The sequence below is a fragment of the Aquila chrysaetos genome, chromosome 25 (assembly GCF_900496995.4).
Source record: "Aquila chrysaetos chrysaetos chromosome 25, bAquChr1.4, whole genome shotgun sequence".
In the NCBI taxonomy this organism is placed as follows: domain Eukaryota; kingdom Metazoa; phylum Chordata; class Aves; order Accipitriformes; family Accipitridae; genus Aquila; species Aquila chrysaetos.
In genome coordinates this window covers 10,883,261-10,910,592 of record NC_044028.1, presented here as the reverse complement: position 1 = coordinate 10,910,592, position 27,332 = coordinate 10,883,261, and the positions used below count along the sequence as shown (strand labels likewise).

Sequence of the window (27,332 nt, the reverse complement as noted above, 5' to 3'; positions counted from 1 at the left end):
AATGTTTCCATTTCTTCTTCTAATTTTTAAGCATTTGTCCTGTTTAAAGAACAACTAACTGACAAACTATTTTGTTTGGTTATACTTTCTTTAAACAGCCTGGGAAGTGCACGAAGTTCCTTTATTAGGACTGAAAAAGTAGAAATACTTAAAGAAGATCAGCAGCTCAGGCTACCAGGTTTCTTCATTACTGAATGCGGAGGTGATGGTTAATTGCAGTGGGTACCTGCCACCATCCTGCAGTGTGCAGCACCCTGCGGGCTGCGCTGCCGCGGGCTTGTAGCGCAACTCGTGCTCTGCAGTCAGCATCTTTAAGGCTCGATTCAGCAAGAGCAGTGTTAGGAGTGACTAAGGAACAGGCTAGAACATCTGGGCACGCTTTCAAATGTGCATGGTCTCTAATGCGTTTTAAACAGAATTCAATCAGAAGTACACAAAACAGGATAAACCATTTGAGCTCGTACGATAGGTCCGTTCCCATTTCTAATTCGTATGCTATCTGCAGGTTAATTCACTGAACGTGTTTGCAAAGTAGCGTAATAGTTAGCTTGCCAAACTGCTCCATCCCAAAGCGCAGCGAGCCCCCAGCCCCGTCCCCAGCAGTGATCTCCGGCCCCTGCGGTACTTACAGGTGTCCGATTAGGGGAGCAGAGAGTGAACTGGGGAGTCGGGAACCTGTACAGCCACCAGCCGGGACAGTCCAAGTCCTCGCTGCCTTTGCAGCCTCCCTATATAGAGGAGGAGAATCTTGTCAATGGGGAGGGGCCCTGGAAACCACGTCCTGCTGGAAAATCCTCTTGCTACCTGGGTTAAAGAAGACAGACCCAGCCAAGGACCTCGCTCCCAGCAGGGCCTAACCCTGGGCTGCTGCCCCTGCCCCGAGCCGATCTTTAGGGAAGTGGGCTGGTTCTGGCTTTTGGAAAGCCGTGGAAGGGGTGCCCCTAACTCACAAGTTCAGAGGTTTTGCTTTTTCCTAGGGTTTAACTGTTTGGCCAGGCAGATGGGCCTTTAACTCCTTCCTGCCTCGGCAGCATCCTCGCCCCTTGTGGCCCCCTGCCTAGAAGGACAAAGCCAGGTCACGGTCCCGTGTGGCACAGGAGGTTTCCCACCCGCCGTCAGCGTGTTTTCTTGCAGCTAACATAAGTCCCCGACTTCAGGGGTTGCTTGGGAGAGGAGGGTTATTCCTATCACAGCAGGGATCAGTGGGTGGAGGTTGCTCTGGATCTCCGTGTGTTTGTGTGACATTTGGAGCCTGGGGCTGGTTTGAGCCTCCTTTGCCCCTGGAGAACAACAGGGCTGTTTCCCACCTCCCCAGTGGGTTTGCCAAAGTTTCTCCTGTGATCTGCTGCACAGCTCAGCTCTTGAGAAAGGACTGTAAATACTTTTTCATATATAAGAAATACCTCCCTCTGCCCATAAAAGGAAGAAGAGAAGTGATAAATAGCTGAGGGGTAACAGTCCCTGGGATGCAGTGGAAAGAACAGGCGGCAGGCACCATGCGCTGGCGGGGAGAGGAGGACGGGGCACTGGGAGCCAGACCTGCAGGGGTTAGGGAGTGATCTGGTCCTCGTCAAACCTCGCTCATACCCCCAAACCTTCAGTCCCCAGCTGTCCCTCCTCCCTCCCCCATTAGTATCCGACAGCCTTGTGCAGCAAGACCTGTGGATGGAGACATCCCAAAAAGGGAAAGCTAGGATCCTCCAGGAATTCCCATCAACGTGCCAAATACAAAATACCGAAACAACCCCCTCTCAGCAACAGACTAAATATGGTGTATACCCAAAGGATCAGAGCACAGTCCTGGGTGAAATAATTTCTCTTGACGTTAACAGCTCTGTCTTCTCTGGAAAATAAACCCTCCTGGGGAAGATGGATGAGGCTCATATTGGTCTCGGCATCCTAAAAAAATACCTATGAGGAGAGGCTGGGCTGAAAACCTCTGCTGTCACTCGGTCAAAGTACCAGCACTTGCAGGTGTGACAGACCTGTAACCCCTTCTTCTAGCTCTGGCCAGTGGTGAACAAATTTGGGCAAAGAGGAGAGGGGGGCAGAGCATGGGGGTTTCTTCCCTGCGACATTTCAGAAGTATCAGGTACGGACTCATGTTCAGGCCTTGGCTGGAGACGACCAGCTTTGCCAACACAGTCGCACGGTCCCAGCAGTTGCAGCCTGTCCTTCCAGATGGAGGGTCAGCGTCCGCTGAGGTGCGGGGCTGCCGCGCAGCCATGCAAAGCCCTCCCAGGACCCGAAAGGCAGCAGTGTCATATCAGACATGTGCACGTGTGACTGTGTTGGAGCAAAGCCAGGGGAAATGATCGCCAAGACGTAAATCCAAGAAATTTGCCCTTGTTAGCAGAAAGCTCCTCACAGGGTAGTTCACCCTATTTTTTTCTTTTTTTTTTTTTTTCAGTTTCTCAGTTGCAAACTTAGCTTTTAAACAGGAGTATAATGAATATAAAATAATGAAATGCAAGGGGATCCTCTGAAAAGTATGATCATTTTAACATTCATCAAAGTTACCCTGAGGAGTTGCTTTTAAACCCATGCAGCTGTTTCATAAAACCAGACACATTTTACTAGTAGCTTAAAAAGGAATGGAAATTACTCTGGCTGGTCTGCAAACCACTGCATGTGCACACGCAGGCTTGCTGCCTGAATAGCGTGTTTAACAGAGGCAGTGGTGGAGGGTGATATATGATGTGACATTAAACGGAGCTGGAAAGTCCAAAAAGTATTACTGCTGGGACTGAGACAGTTGCATTCTCGAGCCATGTGGGGTAGGAACTGCTAAGTGTAAGCGTGGCTTCCAACCTTCACTTAAAAGTTAACGTAAGAATATACCAATATAATAGCCTGCTTGGACTTTCCTAAATGTTGTGGTATTTTTTTTTAAACCAAAGTTGCCTCAGAATGAAAGCTGCCCTTGTGACAACAAAAAAGCCTTATTCAATCTCCTCCCCCCTCCCCCTGCAATTTATTTGTTTTAATTACTTTTCTAGAAAAAAATAAAGTGTGGAGCAGCCTGCCCTTAAAAGATCTCCTTGCTGAATTTGCACTGTAAATATTGTACTTGAAAACTTTCAGCTGCCTTACCACAGTGTAACCTGAATACAAGGGAGGGAAAAAAAGAAAAGCACTGACGGTGATGTTAGTTTGTTAAACAATGTGTGTCAGATAAGCAATATTTTTGTTTAAAAAAATGTTTTTACCTAAGTTTACCAACCCTGTTTCTCTACGCTGAGATATGTAATTGGAACTGACAAGCGTACCGGTGGGTTACCACCTGTGTTGAGCTGTGCTTTTGCAACAGGAAGGACAGTCTGTGTCCAAACTAGAACTATTAATCACGAAAGTAGTCTGACAAGGTTGAATAGTCACTAACTGCTTAATACTAAGCTTTGTGCTTAATGCTGGCTGCAGGTCAAGTGAAGTATGTGAAGCACAGGTCAATTCTGAATCAGTTGGACACCAGCTGCTACTGAAAGGTTGTCTTTGCAAGTGTGAACAAATATTTCAGGTTTTCTTTTCCTAAACATAATCACCCAATGATAATCACTCCTCCGGAAAACTGATCAACTGACACTGAGATTCAGCTTGATACAAAGGGTGCTCAGGAAGGAAAGCGTAACCGACTCCATGGAGCATGTTGATAAAGCTTAGAAAAAAATTTCCCCTGTGCATGACAGAAACTAATACCTCTGAAACAGCACTGATGCTGTGGAGTCCATAAACATAGTTTCCTCTGATTCTAGGGGAGAGCAAAAATTTGGTTTTAAAGAATTTTTTTTTTTTTTTTTTAAACTTGTGGATTAAATTCTTCCAAAGTGCTTTTCACATCTGATATCCACACCAAACTTCACTGGCTCCTTGTCACCTTCACTTGCGATATCACACTTAGACAAAGAACAGCCTCTTTTAACATAATTCCCGCTGTAACAGTCTCAGTTACAGTGTTCTATCTCCAATAAAATTCAGGAATGTATTTTGCTCATTAAAACTCCCAAACTTCTAAATGCCTTTTTTTTTTTTCCACTTTCTGATGCCAGTAGCACGAATAAGGGCAGTTAATGGAAGACATCACAGTCTGTAATTAAGCTAGAAGGAGCTTCTTAAATAATTTGAGAAAATAACTTTTGTGCATGCTCATCTAGGTGGCAATTTCATCTAAAACCTGAACCTGTGACTCTAGGATTGTGAATTATTTTCATCTAAATACTGACCTCACTTAGCTTAAACTTTTAAGGAATTATTTTTTGGAAGGTGCAGCCACCTTGTACAGGCTTTGCAATTCCTCTTCATCTGTTAACAAGTAAGGGAGCCTGACATTCATAGGACTTGCTACATGTCTGCATCTTGAAAGATGCTCTCCTATTTCATGTACTGTCGGGATAAATGCTAGACCATTAATAATGTGATTAGACCAGTGTATTTTCATAGACGTATTTCAAAGCTTTGTTGTACAAATAAATATCACTGGAAATACACTTTACTCTGATTTTGCTTGTGCAATGACCATACTTTGAAACAAGAGATTGTTCCCAAACCCCAAATCTGTACTGCAAGGGTAATGGAGAATTAGGTGAAATGCATGTTGCACCAAGAGCAAACGGGCCAGCTCCCACTCACCGACCCAGCACAGGATCCTGACAATGACCTGAAGCTGCAATCCCCAAAGAAAATAGTCCCAAGATTCCCCCCGTCTTAAATGTTTTTCTTCTCTGACTTCAGAAACACACCTTTACCTCAAAGCTCAGTGAAGGATACCCCTGTAACTGCCTCTGCTTTCATGGCTATGGAGACCATGAGCCTGCTGAGCTGTGTGCTTGAGAAAGGGCAAGTACCAAACATCCCTTTTGCCTTCTTCAACCAGAAAAAAAAATTGTATTTAAATTCTACCACTAAAAATCCATTTCCCAGGGAGCTCCATGGCACCTGGGCAGCTTCTGTGTGATCTATGGCGGGAAGGCAGAAAGCAAATGCAATGGCTTTGGTTATACTGGAAGATTTGCATAGCATAGAAGGTTAGAGCTTCTGTGTTTCCCAGTGTCTTCTTTCCTTGCTCTTGAAAAGACAATTCAGATTCCAAATATACATAACAATCTGACCCACTGGTTTATGGAGAAACAGTGGCCTAGGATTTAACCTCTGGAAAACCAAAGTTAAAAATTCACGGATTTCTGTGACCAGAGCAATCGTATCTGCATTTTGTTCAAAAGTTCATTTTTGCAACTTTCCAAAGAGGTACTTTAAGATCATTCCAAAATGAAGGTAATTTGCAAAGAACAGCTTAGAAGACCATTTTTCTACTATATTTTTAGACAGAGAACTTGAGAGAGACTGGTGGTAGTTTTTACACAGATGGCTCTTCAGCAAAGTAGTTGAACCTGACGGTGGTGTTAATACAGAGCCAACAGTGAGGGCATACAGAGATAAATTCGCTTGCTTGACCAAATGGTCAATTCTAATTGATGCAAAGCTACAAAAGACTGAAAAGATGGATTTGACTGAGGTACGTTTGCAAACACATGTCCTCCCCTGTTGGAAACAGTCCTGAGATACTTATAAATCAGCAAATGGGGAGCTGGCAGCATTGCCAGTCACACGAAGGGGATGAACTAATTGCTGAGGCTTCAAATGGATAAATGTGACTTCTCCTTTCAACTCGTAACTGTTCTCTGCAATTTCATGTTAGAGGCTAGGCTGTTTACCAAAATAAAAAAATACCTGTAATGCTAACTGGGGCAAATCAAGATAAAGGCAAAACTTTGCAGTCTGTACAACTCAGGGTCCTTTCACTTAAATTCACACGCTGCATGTTCTCCTCCTCTCTTTTTTCCCCACTTACTGTACCACTTATCTAACAATTAAGATTTTTAAGAACGCAACCCTAAAAACTCATTTACACAAAACTCCTCTCAGTACCACTGGAAACACTAATATCTATACATCTTGTTAAAATGAGTAGAGAAAAATAGCTAACCTGTTATTTTTTATGTACCCCTGTAAGTTTGGCTTTTAAAATAAATTACCATTTCTAAACATGTAAATACCTCGGCTAAAAAAAGTTCTGGGAATCAGTAATACACTATCAACTTTATTTTTAGCTTTGCCTGACTTTGAGTTTCATGTCATTTGGGGAAAAAAACCAGAAGTTTCTCCCCTCCCATATACTCAGCATTACACCATACAATTTATAGCAACTCCAGATGGAAAAGACTTACCCTCATTTGTTTGCTGGCATGAAGATAAATATAGTCATTTCCGGAGAATTAAAAACAACTATTCCTCTAAAGCACTTTAATTTTCTATTCAAATTTATTTTCCCATACTTATCCGAAAGTAGCAACAGCTTCTTTTTAAAGAAGAATGATTAAAATACTTAGTTTGAACACTTTCAAAATACCGCACAGAATACTGGAAAATTTTACTCAGCAACAAAGAAAAGACAAACAAAGACGTAACACAATAAAGAAAGTGCAGAAATCATGTTATCTGCTAAATTTTTATAAAGTAAAACCAGTATTTTTAGGCCCAATTCTAGACACAGGCTTCACTAATCTGACTTCATATACAGTTTTGCTTCTATTGGCACTGGAAGAAGACAGCCTTTGCTAATATTTTTTTCACTGACAGTAAGTATGACCCTGTCCATCCTGTCTCATGGATAGATCTAACAAGCTGAAATGGTCCCACTGGACATATTGGGGAAATTTATGCAAAGAAGAATTTCATAAATTAACTCTTGCAGAACTTTACATGAGAAATTAGCATATGAAAGACCTCATCTGTTTATACTTTGTAAAACGAGGGGCTCTTCGATGCTCATGCCAGCCATCCTTCCTGGTTCTGGAATTCTATCTGAAAATGAAACACATACATAAATATTTTCACACACCTGTAAATCCAAAGGTATAAGTGTTATTTTCTACTATTATCAACTTTGACACAGAATATCATCACAGGAAACGGGCAATTTTACAAATATATTTTCCCAGGCAACTGTATAAGATAAGAGCTTTTTGCGTTACTAAAGATTCAACTCAGCTATAGTGAATGAACTAACAGAAACACCATGTTCCACATGTTTTATCAGGATTCACGGTCTGCATACCAGTTTACTGGAATATTCAGTCAATTAAATAAGATAATTTTTAATGTGAAAAGCAAGTTAGATGTTAAAATAAAATATGAGACTTGGAGGGTTAAGTTTATGAATGGACTTGATTACCTTAATATGCAGCCTAATTAAAATAGCTAGATAACTAGTATTGTAAACCCAGTGCCTTTAAGTCTCCACTAACATATTCCACAAACACACGCAGAAAATAATTTCAGACTATAGTTACTTAAAGGTTAAAAGCCTTAAAACTGTTATATTTTTGTTTAGTTCAAAAAGAAATGTGCTATCATGTCTTATGATTAATCCTGAGTTTTGTAACTAACTCTAAACAATTAAATCCCCATGTGAAACTATATTGGAGTCAACAGGGGAAGGTGACCCTGCACAGAGTCAATTTCAGAACTGAGGTACAAAGTTATACTTTAAAAACAATTCTTGTATACACTGAGTTTGTTCTTAAAAATCGAGAAATTTCTGATAGGAATAATTATTTTCTAACAAAGAGATCATGTATAGCAGTTTTTGGTATTAAAATTTTATTTCTTCAGCCCCCTCTTCTGGCAGAAGGGGAACAACATTGTCTCAACGAATTAACTGTTACAAGTGTTTAGTACCTCTCTCACACTTTTTCGATGTTACTAATATCTCAGGCCTCATATTTTTCAAATTTTTGGATACAAAAGAAATAGGTGATAGTACTAACACAATAGTACTAAATTCTCACAATAGAAAGTGAAGTAGTGTGCCAAGCAGACTCTTTGAAGGAAAAAACTGGACCAATGATCATTGTGTTAGTTACATTGAATTGTAACCAGTCAAGAGGCAGACCAGAAAGGGAAACTAAGATTTAGCAGTGTTCTACTATAGAGCAATGAACTTGGAGCTTAAGCTTCTGCAGTCAATGGGATGTGAATTATATCCTCAGAAAAGGTTTATGCCCATATACAAAATTACAAATTATACAGCTAAAGAGTTAAGAACTTTCTATAGAAATTAGGTAAGTTAGACCAGATGAGAAACAAAGAGATAGGCTCACTATTTAACATACTTTACTGAGAATGTAGGTTAAATTCCTCTATTAAGTTGCCAATGTAATAAGACTATCTCTAGCTGACCTGTTCCAGATTTGTAATAGTGTAAGGGAGTATGATTTGGCCAGTTTAACTTTTAGGAAAATGGTAAAGCAATCTGGTGGATGACGTCTCTGATACTGAGAATTGGGATACTAGTATTTTCTGGTCTTCACCAGTAACTGCAGACCAGCAAAACTAATTAGAATAGCACAGCTGTCCAATTTAAATGAGTTTTCAGTTTTTAACAGTCCAAAAGCCTTAAGAGAATAAAGCTAAACAATTAGGCTTTTTCCCCTTCCCTCTAATAACTACCAAGTAGCTACAGCTACCACAAGGTAACAGGAGCTTCACAGTACCTTGCACTGTTGAGAAATTATATAAATTTGGCTGTCTGCAATTTTTAAAAATGTCTGTTTTATAAATAAAATACATTCCTATATAAGAGAGAAAGTTCTACTGCTGACACATTTGAAGGCCAGTCAAGCACTTCCGAGAGCAATCAGATTTGTATGCTGTCCCATTAGCATACTGGCAGAGAGAAGCAGGCCTAAGGGTTGGTGTAAGTTGGTCACATATTTAAACAAAGGCACATATACAGATTGTTTTAGAAATCATGGGTGTGTCTTTCTTCAGTTGGATATAGTAGGTCCTTTCTTAAATGAATACATGAGCAAAAGGTATGGTCAGGTCACACAGCTTAATGGTATTTTTGAGGTATAAACACTGTTCCGCTGAAGAATTTTTCTTACAAAAGAGGTGTCATCTCAAAGCATTCCTTGCACAGAGAAGGAGGTACACTGTGTCCATCTGCATGTTTATGCTATTATAAGCATATATATCATATAGAAAATCTAGTCACAAATAAAACTTCTGCAAAAATGACCCTATAGCCACACCCACCTTTTTGATTCCTCTCAGTAGGTGGTTTGCCAAGGTTCTGCTTTGGATAATTCAGCAAAGACACTTTTGGAAGGGTATTCTGGGTACTTTCTTCTTTACCACCATGTAAGAAATGAGAGATAATTCCATACAAGAGAGGTCTGCTTAGGAGAGAAATGACAAAACCAGTCTATGAAGTCTATGAAATACTGAGCATCAAAAACCCACCCTTTCCTCAGAACTTCCGAGACCTTAATGTTTACTTCCAGAATATGTGCAGATGTCTTTAGAGTAATTATTTAAAATACATTATGCTAAGTGTTATTATATAAATAAGCACAGACCTAAGCCCACCCTGAACACTAACACTCTCCTAAAGAACTCGCACTAAGAGACACTCTCAACTAAGCTCCAGATTCCCTGTAGGTGAAGAACCAGCGCATGCTTAGCACAGGAACACAGATCCACAGTCTCACTCGTGCAGTACGAAGGATCAGACTTTGGCTGGGCTATAGCCCAGTCCACTACTGCAGAACCCAAACTTGATTCTTCCTTAGCACCTGACAGATTCTGACAGCACAAGCTACAGAGAACACCAAACGTGTTTAAACCTGCTTCAGTATCCTAGCTCATTAATACAGTCATATAGGAGCATTGTGAATTTGTATCTAATCTCAGAGTACTATAATCTTTTTATTGCTCTACAAAGCAACTCACTGATATGCAAAGAGCATATCTGTTTTCTACTTCTGACTGTAGGGAAGACTGTACTGGTAAGACTTGTGTTTTGGTGTGCAAGTACACTATATGGAGAATGCTATAGAGCTGGCAGAATTAAATGTTAGTTTTGAGTATGTTTGAAAACGGCCCCATGTTCGCCATTGTGAGTTTGAATCCAGCGTGTCAAAGCAGCCCTGTGATCTAGTCATATTTCAACTGGTAAGAACATTTATATCTGATTTACAGTAACACTAAAGAGAAAAATATATGCAGAACAGAATACACTGTGCGTTCCCAAATCACTCCTTACACTGATTTTCCATTTGCGTCTTCGACTATGTTCAGTTCTTTGGCAAGAAACTGTCTATCCAAAGGCACTTCAGGCTGGCCAGATTCTGGAAAAGAGATTTCCCCCAAATTCTTAAGACTGTTAAGAAAAACATCACCAATTAACTGTTAAAGACTGTTCAGGAGACTTCAAAAGAGAATGAGAGCACACACCTCCCTTTTAGACTATTAATATCTAACAGTATACTGTAATTCCAGGGAACTCACTTAAACATTAGTGCTTCATACTCATATAATTTACAATAGCATATTACAACTTTTATCTTCACTCTAAAGGAATCTAATAAAAATATTAAAGAAATCTTACAATATAAAGATAAATTAATCAGGCAAACAACTCTTTCTCTAAAGAAGTACTGTTATCAAACAGATTCCATATGTTAACTATTATACGGACTGTCTCCATTCCCTCTTCTTGATATGAACCTTTCCACCTGTAATTTTAATAGCGTGAAAGATATAAAATTATTAAATAGAAAATGTAATTACTGTATCTAAGCACAACTACAGAACTTCACATTTCAAATACAAATTAGCAACAGCTGCAAAAATAAGCAAGTGCTGTACCGTATAAATTATGGCTACCACTTAGATGTTGTAGTCTAAACAGCTCTCAATTATTATTATTTTAGCACAGCCAGTAACAGTAATACTTAACTACAGTTGTTAAAAAATATGGAACTTATTCATATTCTTTTTTGTTATTTAAGCTGAGGACATCTAACCACATTTCTGATACAGTCTAGATGCACGAATTTCCAGAATTGCTGTAATTCAGACTATCAACGGCTTTATGTACATATTACTTTAGTTTAAATTATTCCTCAAAGAAATTTTATTCATTTGTAGGATTTCTATTTTTCTATTTTACCCAAATGCCAATGAGAAAAAAAATGGATATATGCTTTAAAAATAGTTAGCCATTTTCCAAAACAAAAGCAGATATTTCAAGAAAGGTATTTTGATTTTGCAGGCTGCTAGCAAGTTTTCTTGCTCTTGCATCAACTGCTCTGTCAAAGCATCTACCTCAAGGATAAGAAGCAAAGGGTAAGTTTTCTTGATTTGGCTTAATGCTGCAAGTAAAGCTGTGGAGAGAGTGTTAGTATCTTATTTATTTCCGAGGGAAGACAAGATTGTGCAGCTTGGTCCCACTTATTAATTTCATAGTATCAGTAGAATTACTCAACCAAACAGTAAATGTCTATTAATAGTGATGACAACAAGAATTCAGTCCCAATACCTGCAGTTAAAACAGATGCTGCGTATTTATATTTGTTATATTCCAGGTATTCACGAATTAGTTCGTTAATTAAGAGATTTTCATGAGACAGTGGTGGCCGTGGTTCACTTTGGTCATCCAGTGCATTAAAAACTTCAGCTCTGATCCTTGCTTTTATTTGCCCAAGAGCACCTCTTTTTTCCAGTGTGTCCTTTAAAACTATTACCATAAAAAGATCTGTTAACATAAAGCCAAACATACTCAGGCAGGATTTATCATCCACAACATAATTTCGGCATATTCACAGCGAAACAAAGATAAGATATCTGCACCTGTGCATATGCCAGTAGGTGACAACAGTAGGAACGTTACAGATATAACTGTGACTCCTTCGAAGGCTTAGTTTTTAATTTTTTTTAGTAGGAAGCATAGGTTCTAGCAATTTCAGACGTGGGATGTTACTGCACCAAGATGTATTTAACGAGCGAACACCAGACCACGGTAAGTAACAAGGGCAGCGCGCCTGTGTGGTGGAGGCTTAGGGACCTGTCTCCTGCGGCTCCCCCCGTTAGCGCCCGCGGGGACTACGAGACCCAACCGGCCGCTGGGGGTCTGAGGAAAGTCCGGCTGCCCGCCCTTTCGGTGGTCCGAGGTGCCTCCTCCGCCGCCCCCCGGAGCTCCCCACCGGCACCCCTCCGCCCCCGCCACCTGCTTTGAGCTCCGCTACCGTCGCCATCGCCCAACCGCCGCGCCAAGGACCCGGATGCGACAGCCTGGCGGCGGCAGGCGGCCACGGCGCAGGCGCAGTACTGGCAGGCGGGAGCCGGCGCCTGCCGGCCCCGCCTCTCGGCGCGCGCCAGCCAATCGGACGGCGCCGGCGGGCGGTGCGTGCGGTTCGAACGCGGGAGGGCGCGCTCCCCCGCGGCTCGCGGGCGGGGCCGCGGGCTCCCTGAGGCGGGGCCGGAGGGCCTCGCCTGAGGGGACGGGCGGGCAGCCGGGGTGCCCCCGCGCAGGGAGCGACTCCCCAGCCCGGGGGCGATCCCCTGTGCTGCCAGGATGTCCGCCGGCAAGGTCAAGCCGGGATAAAGTAATTAGTAGTGCCTGCGTGGCTCAAATGGAGTTACCGTTCGGCATCCTGCCTGTGCCTGCCCGTGGTTCAGTCCTGTCAGCTGTGGAGGGGGGGAACGGACGGCGCTCCAGGGTTGCTGTGCCTTCTCTCCTCTCTAATTTCAAAGGTTGCCAATGTGCTTTATTGGGGGGGGGAGGGGGGGAGAGAAAGGGAAAAAAGGAAACATGGAAAATGAGTGAGAGTTTCTCCCTGATGTGTAGCAGAGGAGTTTTGTACTGAGACCCTGAAAGATGAACTTTTAATTAAAAGGACTCGCCAAAGATGAGCTTTTAATTAAAAGGACTTGCCAAAATGTAACCATATACTGGGTGTTTTGCAAGTCTGTGAGGATCCCTGGTGTGTCTGCAGGCATGCGAGTGTGCTTCATGTTGCTGGGATGAGTCGACAGTGTTTATTTTGTGAATGTATTAAGTATTTCCCAAAGGAAGTTCAGCCAAGGTGGATTTGTCATGGTCCAGATGGAGCAACCTGCTTGGGCCTGAAGGAAAATGTGAGTCTTCTTAAGCAGTAAACCACTTATGGCCCTAAAGTGTGGGGTGGGATTGCTGGGATTTTTTTGTTTGGGTTTTTTACATTTCCTCTCAAAGCAAAGATTTATACTATGCGCTTCCAAAGAATCTCTGGCAGGAGGCAATAAATAAAACTCAGGAAAAAGAAATCTTTAGAAGTAATGGTGAAGTTAATCCGTTCCTTTTACGTGGCAGTAACTTTCAGTGAGTCAGCAGCAGTGAGTGCCTCTGCTACCCAGATCCCTACTGCAACTCTGGTGATGAATGACCACTTACTTTTAACGTGCATGGTGTTCTCACAGTCAAAACATTTTTCTCTGCATCCTTCCAAATTTCTCCATGCTGTTGTGGGTCACTGTTCTCTTACACCTAATTTCCAGTTGGTAAGTTGCTGCTGTTTTCCACCCTGTATTTCCTAACCAGCTTTAATTTGTATCCTACAAAGCCAAGTTCAGAATCCAAAAGAGAATTTTTTTTTTTCCTGATTGCAAGGAAATGCCTTTTTATATAAGATTGCACTTCCTATTTTATGTATTAATCTGCCTTTGAAAAGATGCTGTTATAACAACGGTTTGTGAAATCCACATTCAGTGACTTTCTGGTACTGTGAGATGCGGTTTTGTATCTCTGCAGGTTTGAGCTTATGTGAGTTCTGGTTTTTCTCCTCCACAACAAATATTTTGAGTCTGTTACATTTTGCTTCTGAACTCTTCTGCCTCCCCTCACATTAATTACTTACTCTGCATTTTGACTGCACTTTGGTTTACATCTTTGTTGTTGTTGCTGTTGCTTAGAGCTTCTAAGGGAAGGAGATGGAATAATTGGAAGGGAACTAATTTGAGGTACAGGTCCAAGTATCTTTATTGGATGAAAAACACCATTATCTTGGTTTGTGACCGTTGGTACAGGGACAGTTTGAGGCTGAAAAAAATTATCGTATTGAATTAATTGGAAAGTTTGAATCCTGAAAGTGTAACTTAAGTTTTGTTAGTCTTTTAGCATACAATAGTATCTGGAGAAAAACATGTGTGGGTAAAAATGTATTGACCCTCCTCACTTTATGTTTATTTCCTGTCTTCTTGTTTAGAACAATCCCTGCATATGATCTCTACATCCTAAATAATTTTCTGCTCTATCATTTCAACTGTAAGTTTATATTCTATTATTGCACACAGAATATGTGTAAAAGTGTAAGCTGTTAGAGGTTGTATTATCTAGTTAGCATTTTTTTCTGGTTTACTATTTTATTAATAGCACTATTAATAAAGAAAAGCTCTTCCAACTTAACTGTGGGATAGCTTGTATTAATTGTCAGAGCTATTATCGTTTATATGTGCTGCAGAGCTGCCAGGAGAAAAAAAGTATTCCTTACAGCTGAGGTGCAGTAGGATAACAGATGTTGGAAACTGTGATGTAACTTCTTCAACAGGAGTCGTAGCGAGACGTCAAGAAACAACCCACGAAGATATTTAATATGATTTTAAGGTGAATGTAGAGAGTGCACAAAACAGGACAGAAATATTCTTAAGAGAAATAAGGGGAATCAGACTTCCAACATTTAGCTGTTCTCTTGCAATGTTATAAAGATTTTAACATGGTATGAACTAAGGTATGGGTTAAATTGACACAAACTTGTATAGCTTCCAACACCCAATTTCTTTGGTTTGATCTTTCTGTGATGATTCTGCTAGGTTCATCAAGGCATACGTGACCTCAGTATGGCCTGAACTCTGCTGTTGCTGCTCCTTGACCTGACACCCTGGGAGTGAGACAGCCAGGGGTGGACAGACCAGAAATGCTGCAGTCGGATGGACAGTCTGGCCACCAGCACAGCTCTGAAACTGCAGCGAAGGCATGCAGGTGAGTAAAGAAGCAGTCTGTGATATGTTTTTTGTATGTGTGATGCTTGCTTTTTAGTTATATATTAGACAAATGAGACCTGTCTCTCTTCTAACAGAGAATTTGTCTGTTACCATAATTGCTCTGGATGCAAAAGAACATTTTAAATGGAGGTTCTTTATGTAACTCCTATGATTAAAGCTTTCAGATGTTACTGTAGGGTAGTATGTAACCACCCTGCTCTTCCCTGCAGCGCATGATGCCATTCCTACATATGTGCCATCTGTACTCCAGCTGGTCTATTCTGGTACCTTAGATAGTCAGCTGAGCACCGATGCTGTCTGTGGGTTTAACCTACGCATTTTAAATAGGATGCGAAGAGTGCACCGTGAGGCACAACCAAATGCAACCACAAGGGCAGTGCGGTTATTTCAACTGTACATATTTTGGTTGTGGATGAACTTGGTTTGGTTCAGTTCATGCTAGTCAACTTGAACCAGTTCAGGGCTTTGAAACCAGTTTAACTGGTTCGCGTTGAAAAGTGAAGTATTTGAAGGTGAGCCTAGGGTTTCCCTGCGGCCTTCCTCGAGCACGGGGCCTTGGCTCTGTCCCGCGGGGCCCGGGTGCCGGCAGGGCACCGCGGTGCCTCTCCACCCGGGCTGCGTGGGGTCCCTGCGCCCAGTGGCCGGAGCAGTGTCACGGGCACGGGGATGCCGTGATGTCCGCTGGTGGCTCCGGTCGAGCCCGGCCGGTAGGCGTGGTCCGTGGGAGGTGCGGGACTCGGAAGGCTGCTGGGGGCAGCCGACCAGGCAGGGAGGCGAGGCGGAGGTGCGCGGGGGGGGGGGGGGCAGTGCTTCCGCCCCCGTTACGCCGCGGGGGGGCGTGGGGGATTTCGGTGTTGAGCAAAGGCACGCGTTGGGCTCTGGCCGAGCTCGCAGCCTCCTGGGCCCGTCCTCCGCCCCCCACCGGGGCGCGGCTCGCCGCCTGTGCGGAGGCGATGGGCGCCCCGCGGGACACCGCCGCCGCCCAGGCGGCCCGGGCCGCGCCGCGCCCCGCCGCCTGCCCCCGCCCCCGCCGAGGCGGGGCTGCGCAGCGCGGGCGGCGGCGGCGACGCCGCCGCCGGGGCTCGGCATCCCCGTGACCGCGGAGCCAATCAGGGCACCGTGCTGGCGCTGCCGGCCCGTCTCCGCCCGCCGCCGCCCGGGCAGGGAGAGGTGCGGAGGGGGAAGCGCAGCGCTGCCGCGGTCGCCCGCGGTCGCCTCGCCGCGCCCCATGGGGATCGAGAGCTTCTGCAGCGCGGACGCCCACGAGCCCTTCTGGGTGAGCGGCGGGATGGGGCCGAGGGGTCCCGGCTCGGCGGCGGCACCGAGGGATGGCGCGGAGCCGGGTGGGACGGGGATGGTCGCGGCCGCTGGCGGCGGGGGAGCGAGAGCCTCCCGTGCCGGCGCTCCCCTTGGGCAGAGCGCGGGCGGCTGCGGCGCGGCCCCGGCCGTGCGCCAGCCCCGCTCGCCGCGGCGGCGTGCGTGCGGGAGCGTCGGGGCGAAGCGGCCGCGGGCTGGGTGGAGGGGCAGGGCCGTGGTCGGCGTCTCGCTGGTCTCCGGCTGGGTGCGATGTCCCCGCGCTCGGGTCGCAGAGCGGGCGCTGGCGTGCCTCGTGTGTGGTGTTTCCGGCAAGGAAGGGCTTCGAGAGGGGAACTGGTGAGTGAGCGCTTGCCTGGGTGACTGGAAACGAGTTCCCGAGTGACCGGAGCAGTCTCTGCTTACCGCCTTTGGCCGCTCGTCTGCGTTACTGGGGGCTGTGCGGGTGATAACAATAGCGGTGACTGACTGCTGCCGTCGTACTGAAGAGTGGCGTGCTGTCCTGTGAAGGAGGCCAGAGATACGTTTTCTGCAGGCTAGCAGCTGTATCGCATGTTTGCATAGCAACATTTTCGCTCTTCCTTAATGAATAGTGGTAAGCGCAGCCTGCTGTGCGTGAACTGAAAACCCAGCTACGCAAAGGTGAGTGGTGTGGAAATGCTGCAGTGTGGGGTCTTGCTCAGCTGAGACACAGGGTTTCTCTGCAGAAGCACGCAGGTGCTGGCAGCAGTGAGGCCCCTGGGAGGGCAGGAGGGTAGTGAAAATCCATCTAAGGAGGATAAAAGGTTGTATGGAGAAGGAGGTTGTGTGGAGGAAGGGAGGAGAGAGAGCTGGAAGTTAGGAAAAAAAAAAAAGTGAGATGAGAGCTACTGAAGGCAACGTATTGGTAAGAGGAAAATGTGGATTTTCTTACACTGTTCAAAGAACTTCTCACGTATTCATTGGGTATTTGCCAAATAGTATTGAGCTAATGAGCTGCCTTACCAGTAAAAAAAAAAAAAAAAAAAAAGAGATGTCTCAACAAATGCCATTGTACTATTTGTCTCAACAACCATTAAGATATTACTCAGCAGATATTAAGACTTTAAGATACTTAGCTTTTCCAACTGATCAAAAGTGACTGTTAACTTGCTTTTGCACTGCTTATGGATACTCTGGCTGCTTCATTTTCTGGTATTTCCATTGTTGCTGCTATTTGAAGCTGAAGTTGTAATGGGTTTTCAGAAAATGCCTATGTATGTGCAGTGTTTCACTGGGCTTCTAGCTATCACCTGTGTGTGCATGCTACTGTCCTTAATGTCTTGTGGTCTGCACTCTTGTGCTTCTCAGAGCTGGGTGATAGCTAGATACCTGGTGGCACATGTTGTTGCATACTTGTGGTGAACTATATGGGTGCATCAGCTGTTTTGGTTGGTGCTGAAGCCTTGCTAGTGGAGCAGTGGGATTTCCTGGCACTGGCAAACTCAGCTTCAAGGAAGAGATGTGTTTTCTGTCAAGGGTGGTGCTGAGTTTGGGGCAACTCAGTTTTAAGTTGTGGGGGAGACTTTGCAGGTTGAAAGTACCTAATGGACCCTTAAAGACTGTATGCTAATCTTCTTAAGCTTTGCTGGCCAGGATTTTTCTAGTTTGCATACCCAAGGAATGTTACTGTTGGAAGTTCTTGTCTGAGAATTAAACAGGTTGGTTTATTTAATACTTCCTCTGAAAGGTCAACAGCGCAAGCAAGTTTGCTATCTTCTTCTTCACTCCTTCCCCCCCTCCCCGTTTAACCTATCTCTGTGTCCCCGCTCAGCATACTAACTTCACTGCCGTTTTGCTTACAGAACTTAACTGGTTCTTGCTTCCTTTGAACCAGACTGCCTTTTTTGGAAGGGTACTCTTTCATCCTTGCTTTCTTTAGCATCACTGAGTATCGCAGAACAAGTATCCCATCCATAATATAAAGAAAGTTACTGCTATGTAAGAAAAAGTTACTGTTGACTAATAGCTGTTGATTGACAGTAAAAGCTTTAAAAAACCCTGGTGGGCCAGGGGTAACATTTTTGTACTACCTGCATTTTAGTTCAGTGACTTTAAGGGCCTGTTTAAACTGGAAAACTTTTTTGTGACCTGACATGCTGAAATAGCTTTGCTTAGAGTATCACTAGGGTATAAGTGTATGCTTCAATACCAGGGCACCAAAAAAAAAAAAAAAAGTAAAGTGGGGTGAGAAATTTTGTTATTCTATGTAACCAGGTTAAGTACGAAGGCAGATATAGAACCTACTGTATACTTTGGCCTGCTGACCTAGCTCCCTGGATATGTGCACACTCACAAAATCAGTGGTCTCAGTGTAGTTACATTTTTAAAAAGTCTGCTGGTTTTCCTTTCTTTTTAATAAAATTTTGGGGTAGTTTCAATTTTTCAGACCTTGTAAACTATGCAGTCTCACATTTAGAGAAGTCTTTGCATGTTTGAAATTGCTAAAGAGGTTAAGAGTTTTTGTGACACCTTGAGTTTTCAAGGCTAACCCCCCAATAGGGCTTTTATGAAAAAGGAGTAGGAGATACGAAAGAAGCATCGAGTTCACACTAAGCAGTTCCTTACAGTTCCCCCGCAAGTGCTCTGCTAGGTTTTACAGGAATTCTCAGTTATTCATTCATTGTAAGTCAAATAGAATCTGAAACTTTTGAGGTTCTTGCTTATACTTAAGGGGATGTGAGGGAAATGACTTATATTTATATAAGCCCCTATCATGTTCTTCACAGGCAAAGAGATTGTGTTTTTTAAAAATTGATAATTAGGATAGAAGTTAACTCTAATTCTTCTTTATCTCAGTGGGAACTTAGTGGAATTTTTTTTCCACGTTTTTCTAGTTGGGCTTTTGGTTGTTGAGGAAGGATTGAAAGCAAGTAATTCCATTCACTTCTAGGAGAAAAAGCAAGTTTTTATCTCCTCTGTTTTGTTTTGAAAACTAGAGTTCTGTAATGATTCAAGTTGTGTCTGCCTGTGTAAACCCAGGCCTATTTCTTTCCTGTTGGTGCAGAAAGCTTTTGTGGAGCCTCTTCTCTGTCAGTAAAGAAATTGCATCCAAACACTGTTCTAGGTTTAGCACTTCATCATGTGGAACCAAACTACAGGAGATAAACAGAATGGATGAGAAAAGGTGAGGCAGAGCCTCACATGCAAAATCCAGGGACCTACTGGTGGGATTGGTCTCTGCTTCCCTTGCTGTTGTGTAGAGTTCTGTCTGAGGCTTTCAAGCATGTTTTGTCTGCCTTAATAAATGTATTTTCTTGACCATTTGTCCAAAGGCATTATGTTTTGTATTTGGGTTGACATTGTTGTGGCTAGGGGAGATCCACCAGTCTCTCTCAGCTGGTTGCAGACGTGTTAGGATCTTTAAGACTATAATGTGGCTTGACAGGATTTTATTAAGAAAAAAAAAAATCAATATTCTTTAATTAGTTATAATGATTAGCTGACATTTGTGAAGTGATACTCTGTGACGTAAACAGCTGCTATGCTTATATTGTTTATGAAGACACTGGGACACTTGATAGTTTTCCTGAAATAGACTTCTGAAGGAAAACAAGACTTTTTATGTAAGGAGTAATTTCATGTTCTGAAGTTCTGTGGCTTATACTTTCATGCATTAGATGAGCAGTAAATTAGAATGTATCTTGGAACCCTGTAGCTTTTTGCACTGTAAAATATGTCATTGGTGCTTTTTCAGTGTGTTCATGGCAGAGCTAGGGGTGCTATGAGAGTGGTGCTGAGTGAGCATGATAAAAACTAGAGTTTAGACTCTTCCTTTAGTTGTAAATGTATCAAGTTTAGGAATGCATTTGTGACCAGAGTTTAAAACAGTATGCAGATCAGAAAACTACTTGTATTTGCTGATATGGGAAGGTCATATGTAGACAGCATTTGGAATGGAGGAGGAGCAGCAGCAGAGTGTTAAACCGAAAAACCTTTACACAAGACAGTACCTTTATTATAATTAACAGCTCATTGCCTGATTCTCATGGCTTGGCTGTTGTTGGATTTTTTTAGCAATGAAAGCCAGAGGCTGATTTGTCAGCTTTCTGTCATCTAAACCCGTAAAACATTTTTGTTGGCCATGTGAACAAGGGTCAAAATTTGCATAGAAATTAAACTTATATAGTAGAAATCAAACTTATCTCTCTTGATCTAGAATAGATCAGTTTAGGGGAAATACAGGAAAATGAAGCCTGATAATCTGTTGTTGATGGGGATTTTCTTAACACATGACCTGTCAATCTGCAGCTGTCAGTTCAAGGTTGCTCAGAAAAGTTAAATGAGGGGAAAAAACCCAGCAAAATGCCTGAATAACTTGTACTGTGCCGTGCAGTTACAATGCAGTTTACATTGAAACGCTGTGCTATACTGGGACTAAGTGAAGGTTAACCTGGGTTGCACTGAAGTCATTCTGGGTCACATCTCTAAAAAGCCTACTGCCGGCTACTGACCTTTTGCTTACTTTTAATAGAGTCGGAATTCCATGCATTACTGTTTTCTCACTGTTTACATCTGTGGTAGCTTTGGATACAGTTTATCCCAATTCAAGCTGTTATCTTAGTCCCTTTGTAAGATTATTACCGAGGTATGTTCAAATTTCCCACAGTGATTTGAACTCGATTATAGGCTGTTGCATTATTAAGCAAAAGTCCTGGTTTTGGTGCAAAAAGGAGATGAAAGCAGGAATCTTTTTCCTGTATCCTTTTAAGTAACAGTGATTTCAGTGAAAAGCTTTACAGAAGGGTAAAAACCATCCTTTTGTTTCTGAAACTGTGAATGGAAGGTATTTTGTTGTCATGTGGCCAAATGTTGTCTCATGGTACTTGCAGACATGGCAGGGTACGGAAATGTTACGTCTGTAGAAAGAGGCTAAACATTTTAATTTTGCAAGTGTTGATGTAATCTGTCATATGTTTCCCTGACACACAAAAAAAGCCATAGTTCAGTGGCTTTTAGCTTCTTGGATTACAAAGATCAGTTTTTGTAAATTCCACAGCTGCAGGTGCTCCTTTCTCTGGCAACTTATTAGCACCAGCTTCTTATTTTAGCACCAGCTCCTTATTTTAGGCTAAAGGGAAACAAAGGCAAAACACACTTTTTCCTTATCATTTTACCCACAGTTTCAGCTGATGCAGTGCTGTCTATAACAAGGGATTTCAACTCTTTGTAAACATTAGGAAATACAATGTTTGGGTTTTGAACAAGGAGGTGCAGACACCTGATTTAAGTTCAGGACCAGGTATTGAAGGTAGAGGCTTTTTCTTGGCTGTGTTAACAAGTCAAATCTGCATTATATAAGTCATTACTGTTGAGAACTTGGTCTTGCTAAAACCATTTCTAATAGAAAACATTATGAGAAATTAAGGGTATTTCCCTGTCACTAGAAACACTTACTGATGTTTTTCCCCCTACATCATCTTTATAGAAATTATTAAAAAATTTTAGGACCCCTGTTTATTATGTGGTTTTTTTTTTTTTTTAAATGTTCCCCGTCTTGCTCTAACAGTCTTGTCTTGTGACAATGTTAAGAGACTGTAAGAATAAAGCTTAGATTTTAGAATTACTTTGAAACAAAGGAAGAAGAAGGGGCATGATCTCTTCCTCTGTCTGAGTTTTTGGTCTGAATGTGGTATTTTGGGAGGCTTGCTTGTGAATGATTTAAGGCTTTTTATTCAGACACAAGACTTACAAGTCAAAATCTTAATTGGAGACCTGTATTTTTTGAACTTTTGCTAAACTGTTATTTGTTCCTTGCTCCCCTGACTAATACTAACATTTTAACCAATGAACTTCAGTTTTAATAGCAGTGGTTTTGTTCAATTCATGGTTTTATGAGGAGAAATGTTTTGTGTTCTCAGTGTTTGGTGAACACCCCCCCACCCCCCCCCCTGCCCAAGACTCTAGTATCAAGTAAGAGGAGGTGATCCTCAGTTGCATGGTAAGTTTAGTTCTCCTGTACCAAAAAACCCAACCAAACAAAAAAACCAAACCCCAAAACTATGGTTTTTCTGTGGGTGAATGTGATCTCCATGAGAGTTGGAGATCTGAATCTAATTCATCCCAATGTGGTCATTACCATTAATGTTTCTTACTTCACCTTTGTGGCAGTAGAAGAACAAATAGGCAGAAACTTATTGATCTAATTGGACTGTTACTGGCCTGAAGAAGTGTCTGAGAACTTTGTGGTGATATGAGCACCTATCCTCAGGTGTGACCATGAAGAAAAATCCTGAGGTCTCTTCCCAAATGAGCAGTCTGGCACACTCTATGTTCATTTGTTCCACTGCTTGTGGTGAGTGGTGTAGTTATGTGCAGGAGCATAATTCTGTCATTTGTCCTTGCAGAGGTAGTTTTTAGAGTTTGTGGAGGACTGGGAGTGAGTTCAAGTATTTGGCTGTGTGGCTTTTACTTTTTGGTAGAATCCTGGTTTTGTGTGTTCTAGAAACAAAAAAAATCACTCCTGGCTGTCTTTCATTAAGCATAGGAAGTAGCTGTTGGAAAGATACTACTGTAAAATCTGTGTGAGTATTTCAAATTTTTCTTCTACTTCCTGTTTGCAGAGTACAGCCTTAAATGATACAATAAACCAGTAAACCATTAATTTCATGTGGTTAGTATAGGTCTTCAAAGGAATTGGCAGTATATTGAAAGCTTTATTTAAATGCAGCATGAGCTCACTTTGTATGCATCACAGTGAAGGTACCATTTTACTTGCATGTTCTGCACTAACTTCAGTTGCAAGAACAACAACTACCTTGTGTCACAGCAGAGATCTGTGCATTTTGGGTAACTTCCTATTAATTAAGAAAAAAAGCTAGAGGAGATAAATGTTGGCTAAGGTGGAAAGGTATGTTTGTCTTTATATATTATGCTACTTCATCTGGAATTGATTCTACAGCCATTGGATCCTTTAATGCAAGTAGTACTTTTTCCAAAATAATTTCAATATAATATGCATAGTATTTTTAAAGGTCTTATAAACATGTAAATAGGAAGTTTGTGATGGTTGCTTGTAGTGTCATGTACCTCATTTAGTGCCTTGTTTGCCACTGTTAGGCATGTTGTTATTGTCTGCTGCTTGTTTCTGTGAATATTGCTGAGCAGACAGGAGAGCTGCAAGTGTAGGTGTTTCTGCTGCTTTTTGTGGGAGTTCTGGAGTATTTTTCTTGTATGAATATCTGTTGCTTGTTTTATCAACCTGTTGCCTCTTGTGATTTAGCCTGAACAGTAAGCACAATAGAGCAAAAGTTATGCTGGTGAAGATTGTGTATGACTGTGCTTGTTGTCAGCTCTGTTCTAAATATGCTCTTAGCAAAACGGTGAGATTCAGCACATGTTTCATGATCTGACTCCAAAATGTGAATGACAGAATACATGTGCTATATTTACGTGTTTTGAGAACACTATTTCAGTATTTCTTCAAAACTTCTGAAGCTAAATTGAATAAAACTTAACTCGGCAAGCTGAGTAACTTTGGAGAGCTCTTTTCAGTTCATCACTTGAAAACAGACCTCCTTCTAACCTATTGCAACATCTGGATCACTTTGTAGTTCATTGTTTTCCTTAATTCTCAGTGTGGTCAACAGTGTCACTCTTTTTACTATTGGTTTTAATGGAGAATGGTGATATCAGGGCCTTAAAAAGCAAAGTCAGAGTTCCTTTAAACCAGCCTTAAAGGGAGAAGTCCTTTTCTGCACTCCACCCCCCTGTTGTCCACTGATGCTAGTAGCTCCTCTGAGGCTGTAGGCTCAGCCAGACCAGGCAAATCTCCTATCTGGGGAGAGGCAGGCAAGAAATTTGCTGTCCTAGATAGTGTAAGCTAAAGGCCGATGGCCTCGTGGCATCTGAGGAGAATGGTTGAGTCAGCTCATGGGTTTATAGGTGCTACACTGGGGAATTTTTTAATACGCTATCTAGAGCTGCCAGATTGTGAGACTTCCTATTTCAATGAGAAAGTGATGATACTACCATAACGGAAGTTGTCAGCTGCAATTATGGTGTTAGTGCCTGAGAGATCTAATTACTTGCATTCTAATAAATGTAAGTGTTGCATTGAATGAAAAATATTTTTTACTGTTAGGAAAATAAGATTGAGAAACCATATCTTTGTATTACAAAGGACGTGGTTCTTCTGTGGCGATATCAAAGTACTGGGTACACACCGATGTCAGTGTTAAACTCCATTTGAAGGAGTGGGTGTTGACCATGATATTAAGATTCCAGTGTGGTTTTATAATGTCATTTTTTACATAGGTGTGTGGTAATGTTTAAGTCATTTTTCAGTCACAGCTGGTTCATGCAGGTGGATTTAACAGTGTGGTTGGCAGCCTGCATCTCCAGCACACTTGAGCACAGCAGGCATTGAAACTGATCAATTTTGGTCTATTTCTGCCAGCGAGAATTTTAAAATGTGCTGTGGATCAAGTAGGATTATTGATGTGAGAACAGGCGGCCGCTGGCTGCTCGCTTAACAGCCTTTCCTGGCTGCCAGGAGAGAGGCAGCCAGCCACAAAGTCCTGTCCAGTGTCAAATACTGTTATTCCTCACATAAGGCACATTGGAGGCATACAGCTTCCCTGTAGTCTTCCTTCCCTCAGCAGAAGCAGAATAACTTATCTTTAGTGTTGCAACTTTGTCTTACAGACCTACTGCCAATGTTTTTATCTTGCCTGTTCCTGAAATTTTAGATGGGAATTAATGCAGTTCTTTATTTTCCTAGGGTTTATGCATTGTTAAATAAGTGGTTTACCTGTGAATAGATCCATGTAATTGTGGGGAACAGCAAGGAATTTTTGTGCTCTTCTTGGAGATAGAAGGTTTCACTTCAAATGTGATAGGAAGCCTTTTTGTGCCATAAGAGAAAATGTGCTATTGGGCACAAAAACTCTGGGCTGGTATTTTTTTCACCCACAGTGCTGGGGATGGAAATGAAAACTGAGAAATAGGTTGGATAAATTTAAAAATATCCACTTGCTACTCTGGGAAACTTTAAAATTGTCCAGGGATTTTAAAAGGAGAAAAAACCCAACCTGGAACTATTGTAACATCTGAGATGTGGTTCTTCTGGACAAGACTAAAACTAAGCCAACAGCAGATCTCATCTCTCCCAGCATCTACCAAGAAAGGAACAAGGATCACACTGATTCTTCTCCTGTGGATTCATGCAGTCATAGCTTAAATTAAAGGCTGCTTCCAGATTATACAATCTAATAGCTATAGACCTAACCCCTTTTTTCCTCCTCCTCCTTCATGGTAGGAGGCTGCTAGTTTGTGTGGGCTTTCAATGGATACTTGGATCTCTGTCACTTGATATGTTCTTGCAAAGTGGAAGGGTTAGCTGATCAGTCAGAGTGAAAAATGTTATTAATCTTTGAAATGTGAAAATGGGGCAATTTAGTGCTTTAACAGAACTTGCTAAAATAGTGTTTCTAAAACTTGAGTCAGAAAAATTGTCATTAATTTGCTAATTAATGTCTGTTAAATACAAAGGTCAGCTTCACTGAATGTTTCTGCATTGATCTGTTAAGAACTTTGGTTTGTGCTGAAAAAAATAAAACTCTGAAACTGGGTTTATATAAAGCAAAGGCGAAGCATGTAGTTTAAACTGGCAGAACTAGAGAACTACTCCAGACTTGTGTAACTGAACATTGTGATTTAAGTATGAATACATGTTGGTTTCATGATGACAGTGACATGCTTTCCAGCCACAACTGAACCTCATAAAGCTATGGTATCCTCCATGCAGAACTTAGGGTATACCTTTCTTTTGTAATGGTTTTACAAAACCCACTGAGGGTATTAACATCTCAGTTCAGACTGGGAGCCTGCTTCTGATTTACCTCCTAACAGTCCCCTGTCCTGCTTGTTGGTTCATTTAAGAGTGGACCAAGCACCTTTTGGACAGGCATTAACTGGGAAGTGTGCTCCAGTGGCCTATGGACAGTCTGGTCAGTCTGCAGGGGATGCTGCAACTTGTTTCTTGTGAACCTGAGTGAAAGGCATCTTGTGAGGACAATGGGTGCTCAGCAGCAAGTATTGGGTCTACAGCTTTATTCCTGTTTGTGCTACTGCCTTGTGTAGGCATAGCCTGCACAGAGAGAACTGCACCTAGGGAATCAGAAGGAAAGAATACCACCGCGTGTCTCTCTTAATGCATGCTTTCCTCACCTTTTGTCACCTGAAATGAATGTAAAATGGAAGGGACTTCTGCACCTCACCTGTATGTAGCCATTTCTCTTGCACAGAGAAGAATAGTGTATTTAAGCTAAGCAAACTCCTATTTGATATCAACCGCCTCTGGATCAAATCCTGAAAAAATGTGAAAGAAGATACATTGATGTTGCTGTAGCTGTTAAATTGCAGCAGGAATGTTACCCCAAACTGCCAATTTGTCCCCACTTCCTGTTCTTAACCCTGAAGTACCATTGCATTGTAACCCTCTTGCCTTTCATGCAGAAACACCTCCAGATAACTTGCAAATATGAGAGTCAAATGAGAGATTGCACATGTTTTTAGAATATCCTCCAGCCAATATGCATAGCAGTCATGCATACAGCACTTATTTCTTTTATTTAGCCACGTGGCAGTGACGTGTGTTAGCTGCTCTGTCCTTTCTGGTAACTGCCTGATTCATTTTACAGCAAGCATTTAAAAACACTGAAAAAGGAGGTAGTAACTTTCTTAAGCAGTGTGTAGATCTCAAAAAATTTACTCGATAAAATGATGTCAATGCTCTTGTTTGTTTGTTGTAAAGCTGATTACATCCTGTCAGTTTACTTGTATAATCATATTAACTATCTTAATTTGTGAATTGTAAACTGTTCTGCAGAGTCATAAGACTTTTTCTTGGCTGTTGTGCTGGAGCAGAGCAGCTGGTACTTAGGAAGCCAAAAATATTTGTGCAGTGGCTAAATGTAAGGATGACTCGACTGAAATTTCTGATGATGTTACACAGTCAGGGAACTTAAGCTTGTGGCTTGCCCACAGGGTCTCACAGCTGCTGCCTGATGAACAACTTATGTGACTCCTATGCAGATACACTAAATAAAACACAATCAGGCATTTTTTTGCTCTACCAGTGTTAATTTCCTTGAATTGGCTGTATTAAGTTTGGGTAT

The 27,332-nt window shown here is 42.2% G+C and overlaps 3 protein-coding genes across 21 annotated transcripts in view; 1 reads left to right on the top strand and 2 right to left on the bottom strand.

Moving 5' to 3' along the window:
• MYH11 (myosin heavy chain 11) overlaps positions 1-784 on the bottom strand; it is a 63,153-nt gene extending 62,369 nt beyond the window's left edge. For 2 of the 4 annotated variants that reach the window (XM_030001514.2, XM_041120104.1), the window contains exon 1: positions 630-784. The gene's annotated coding sequence lies outside the window, so the exon portion shown is untranslated. The remainder of the gene's footprint in view (positions 1-629) is intronic. The other 2 variants (XM_030001512.2, XM_030001513.2) reach the window with 2 other exon arrangements.
• A 5,297-nt stretch (positions 785-6,081) lies between these two features.
• On the bottom strand, positions 6,082-12,150 carry CEP20 (centrosomal protein 20). 10 transcript variants are annotated; one of them, XR_005931393.1, is made up of 6 exons: positions 12,068-12,136; positions 11,381-11,578; positions 11,167-11,225; positions 10,103-10,187; positions 9,094-9,233; positions 6,082-6,858 (listed from the first exon to the last, which is right to left on the bottom strand). XR_005931393.1 is itself a non-coding variant. In XM_030001516.2 (5 exons), the coding sequence occupies exons 1-5, from the start codon at positions 12,093-12,095 to the stop codon at positions 6,782-6,784; spliced, it is 531 nt and encodes a 176-aa protein (XP_029857376.1). In that variant the 5' UTR covers positions 12,096-12,150; the 3' UTR covers positions 6,297-6,781. The 10 variants fall into 10 exon arrangements, 6 of the variants coding, with proteins under 6 accessions (XP_029857376.1, XP_029857377.1, XP_029857378.1 ...); XR_005931395.1 differs by lacking the exon at positions 11,167-11,225 and having other exon boundaries at positions 10,103-10,219; XM_030001516.2 differs by lacking the exon at positions 11,167-11,225 and having other exon boundaries at positions 6,297-6,858; positions 9,094-9,236; positions 12,068-12,150.
• A 1,215-nt stretch (positions 12,151-13,365) lies between these two features.
• Positions 13,366-27,332, top strand: part of LOC115335745 (multidrug resistance-associated protein 1) — a 65,503-nt gene continuing 51,536 nt past the window's right edge. For 3 of the 7 annotated variants that reach the window (XM_030001883.2, XM_041120222.1, XM_041120221.1), the window contains exon 1: positions 15,987-16,156. In XM_030001883.2, the coding sequence (XP_029857743.1) occupies positions 16,109-16,156 (48 nt within the window). In that variant the 5' untranslated portion in view covers positions 15,987-16,108. Of the gene's footprint in view, positions 13,381-14,688; positions 14,858-15,983; positions 16,157-16,432; positions 16,837-27,332 lie in introns of those variants that run through there. The other 4 variants (XM_041120223.1, XR_005931438.1, XM_041120224.1 and 1 more) reach the window with 4 other exon arrangements.

Coding starts and splice junctions, on each gene's coding strand:
- CEP20 (XM_030001516.2), bottom strand. CDS start 12,095: ATGGCGACGGTAGCGGAGCTCAAAGCAG. Junction 10,188..11,380: donor AGCATCTGTTTTAACTGCAG/GTATTGGGACTG, acceptor TCTCTTTTCCAG/AATCTGGCCAGCCTGAAGTG. Junction 9,237..10,102: donor GACGCAAATGGAAAATCAGT/GTAAGGAGTGAT, acceptor TTCTCTCCTAAG/CAGACCTCTCTTGTATGGAA.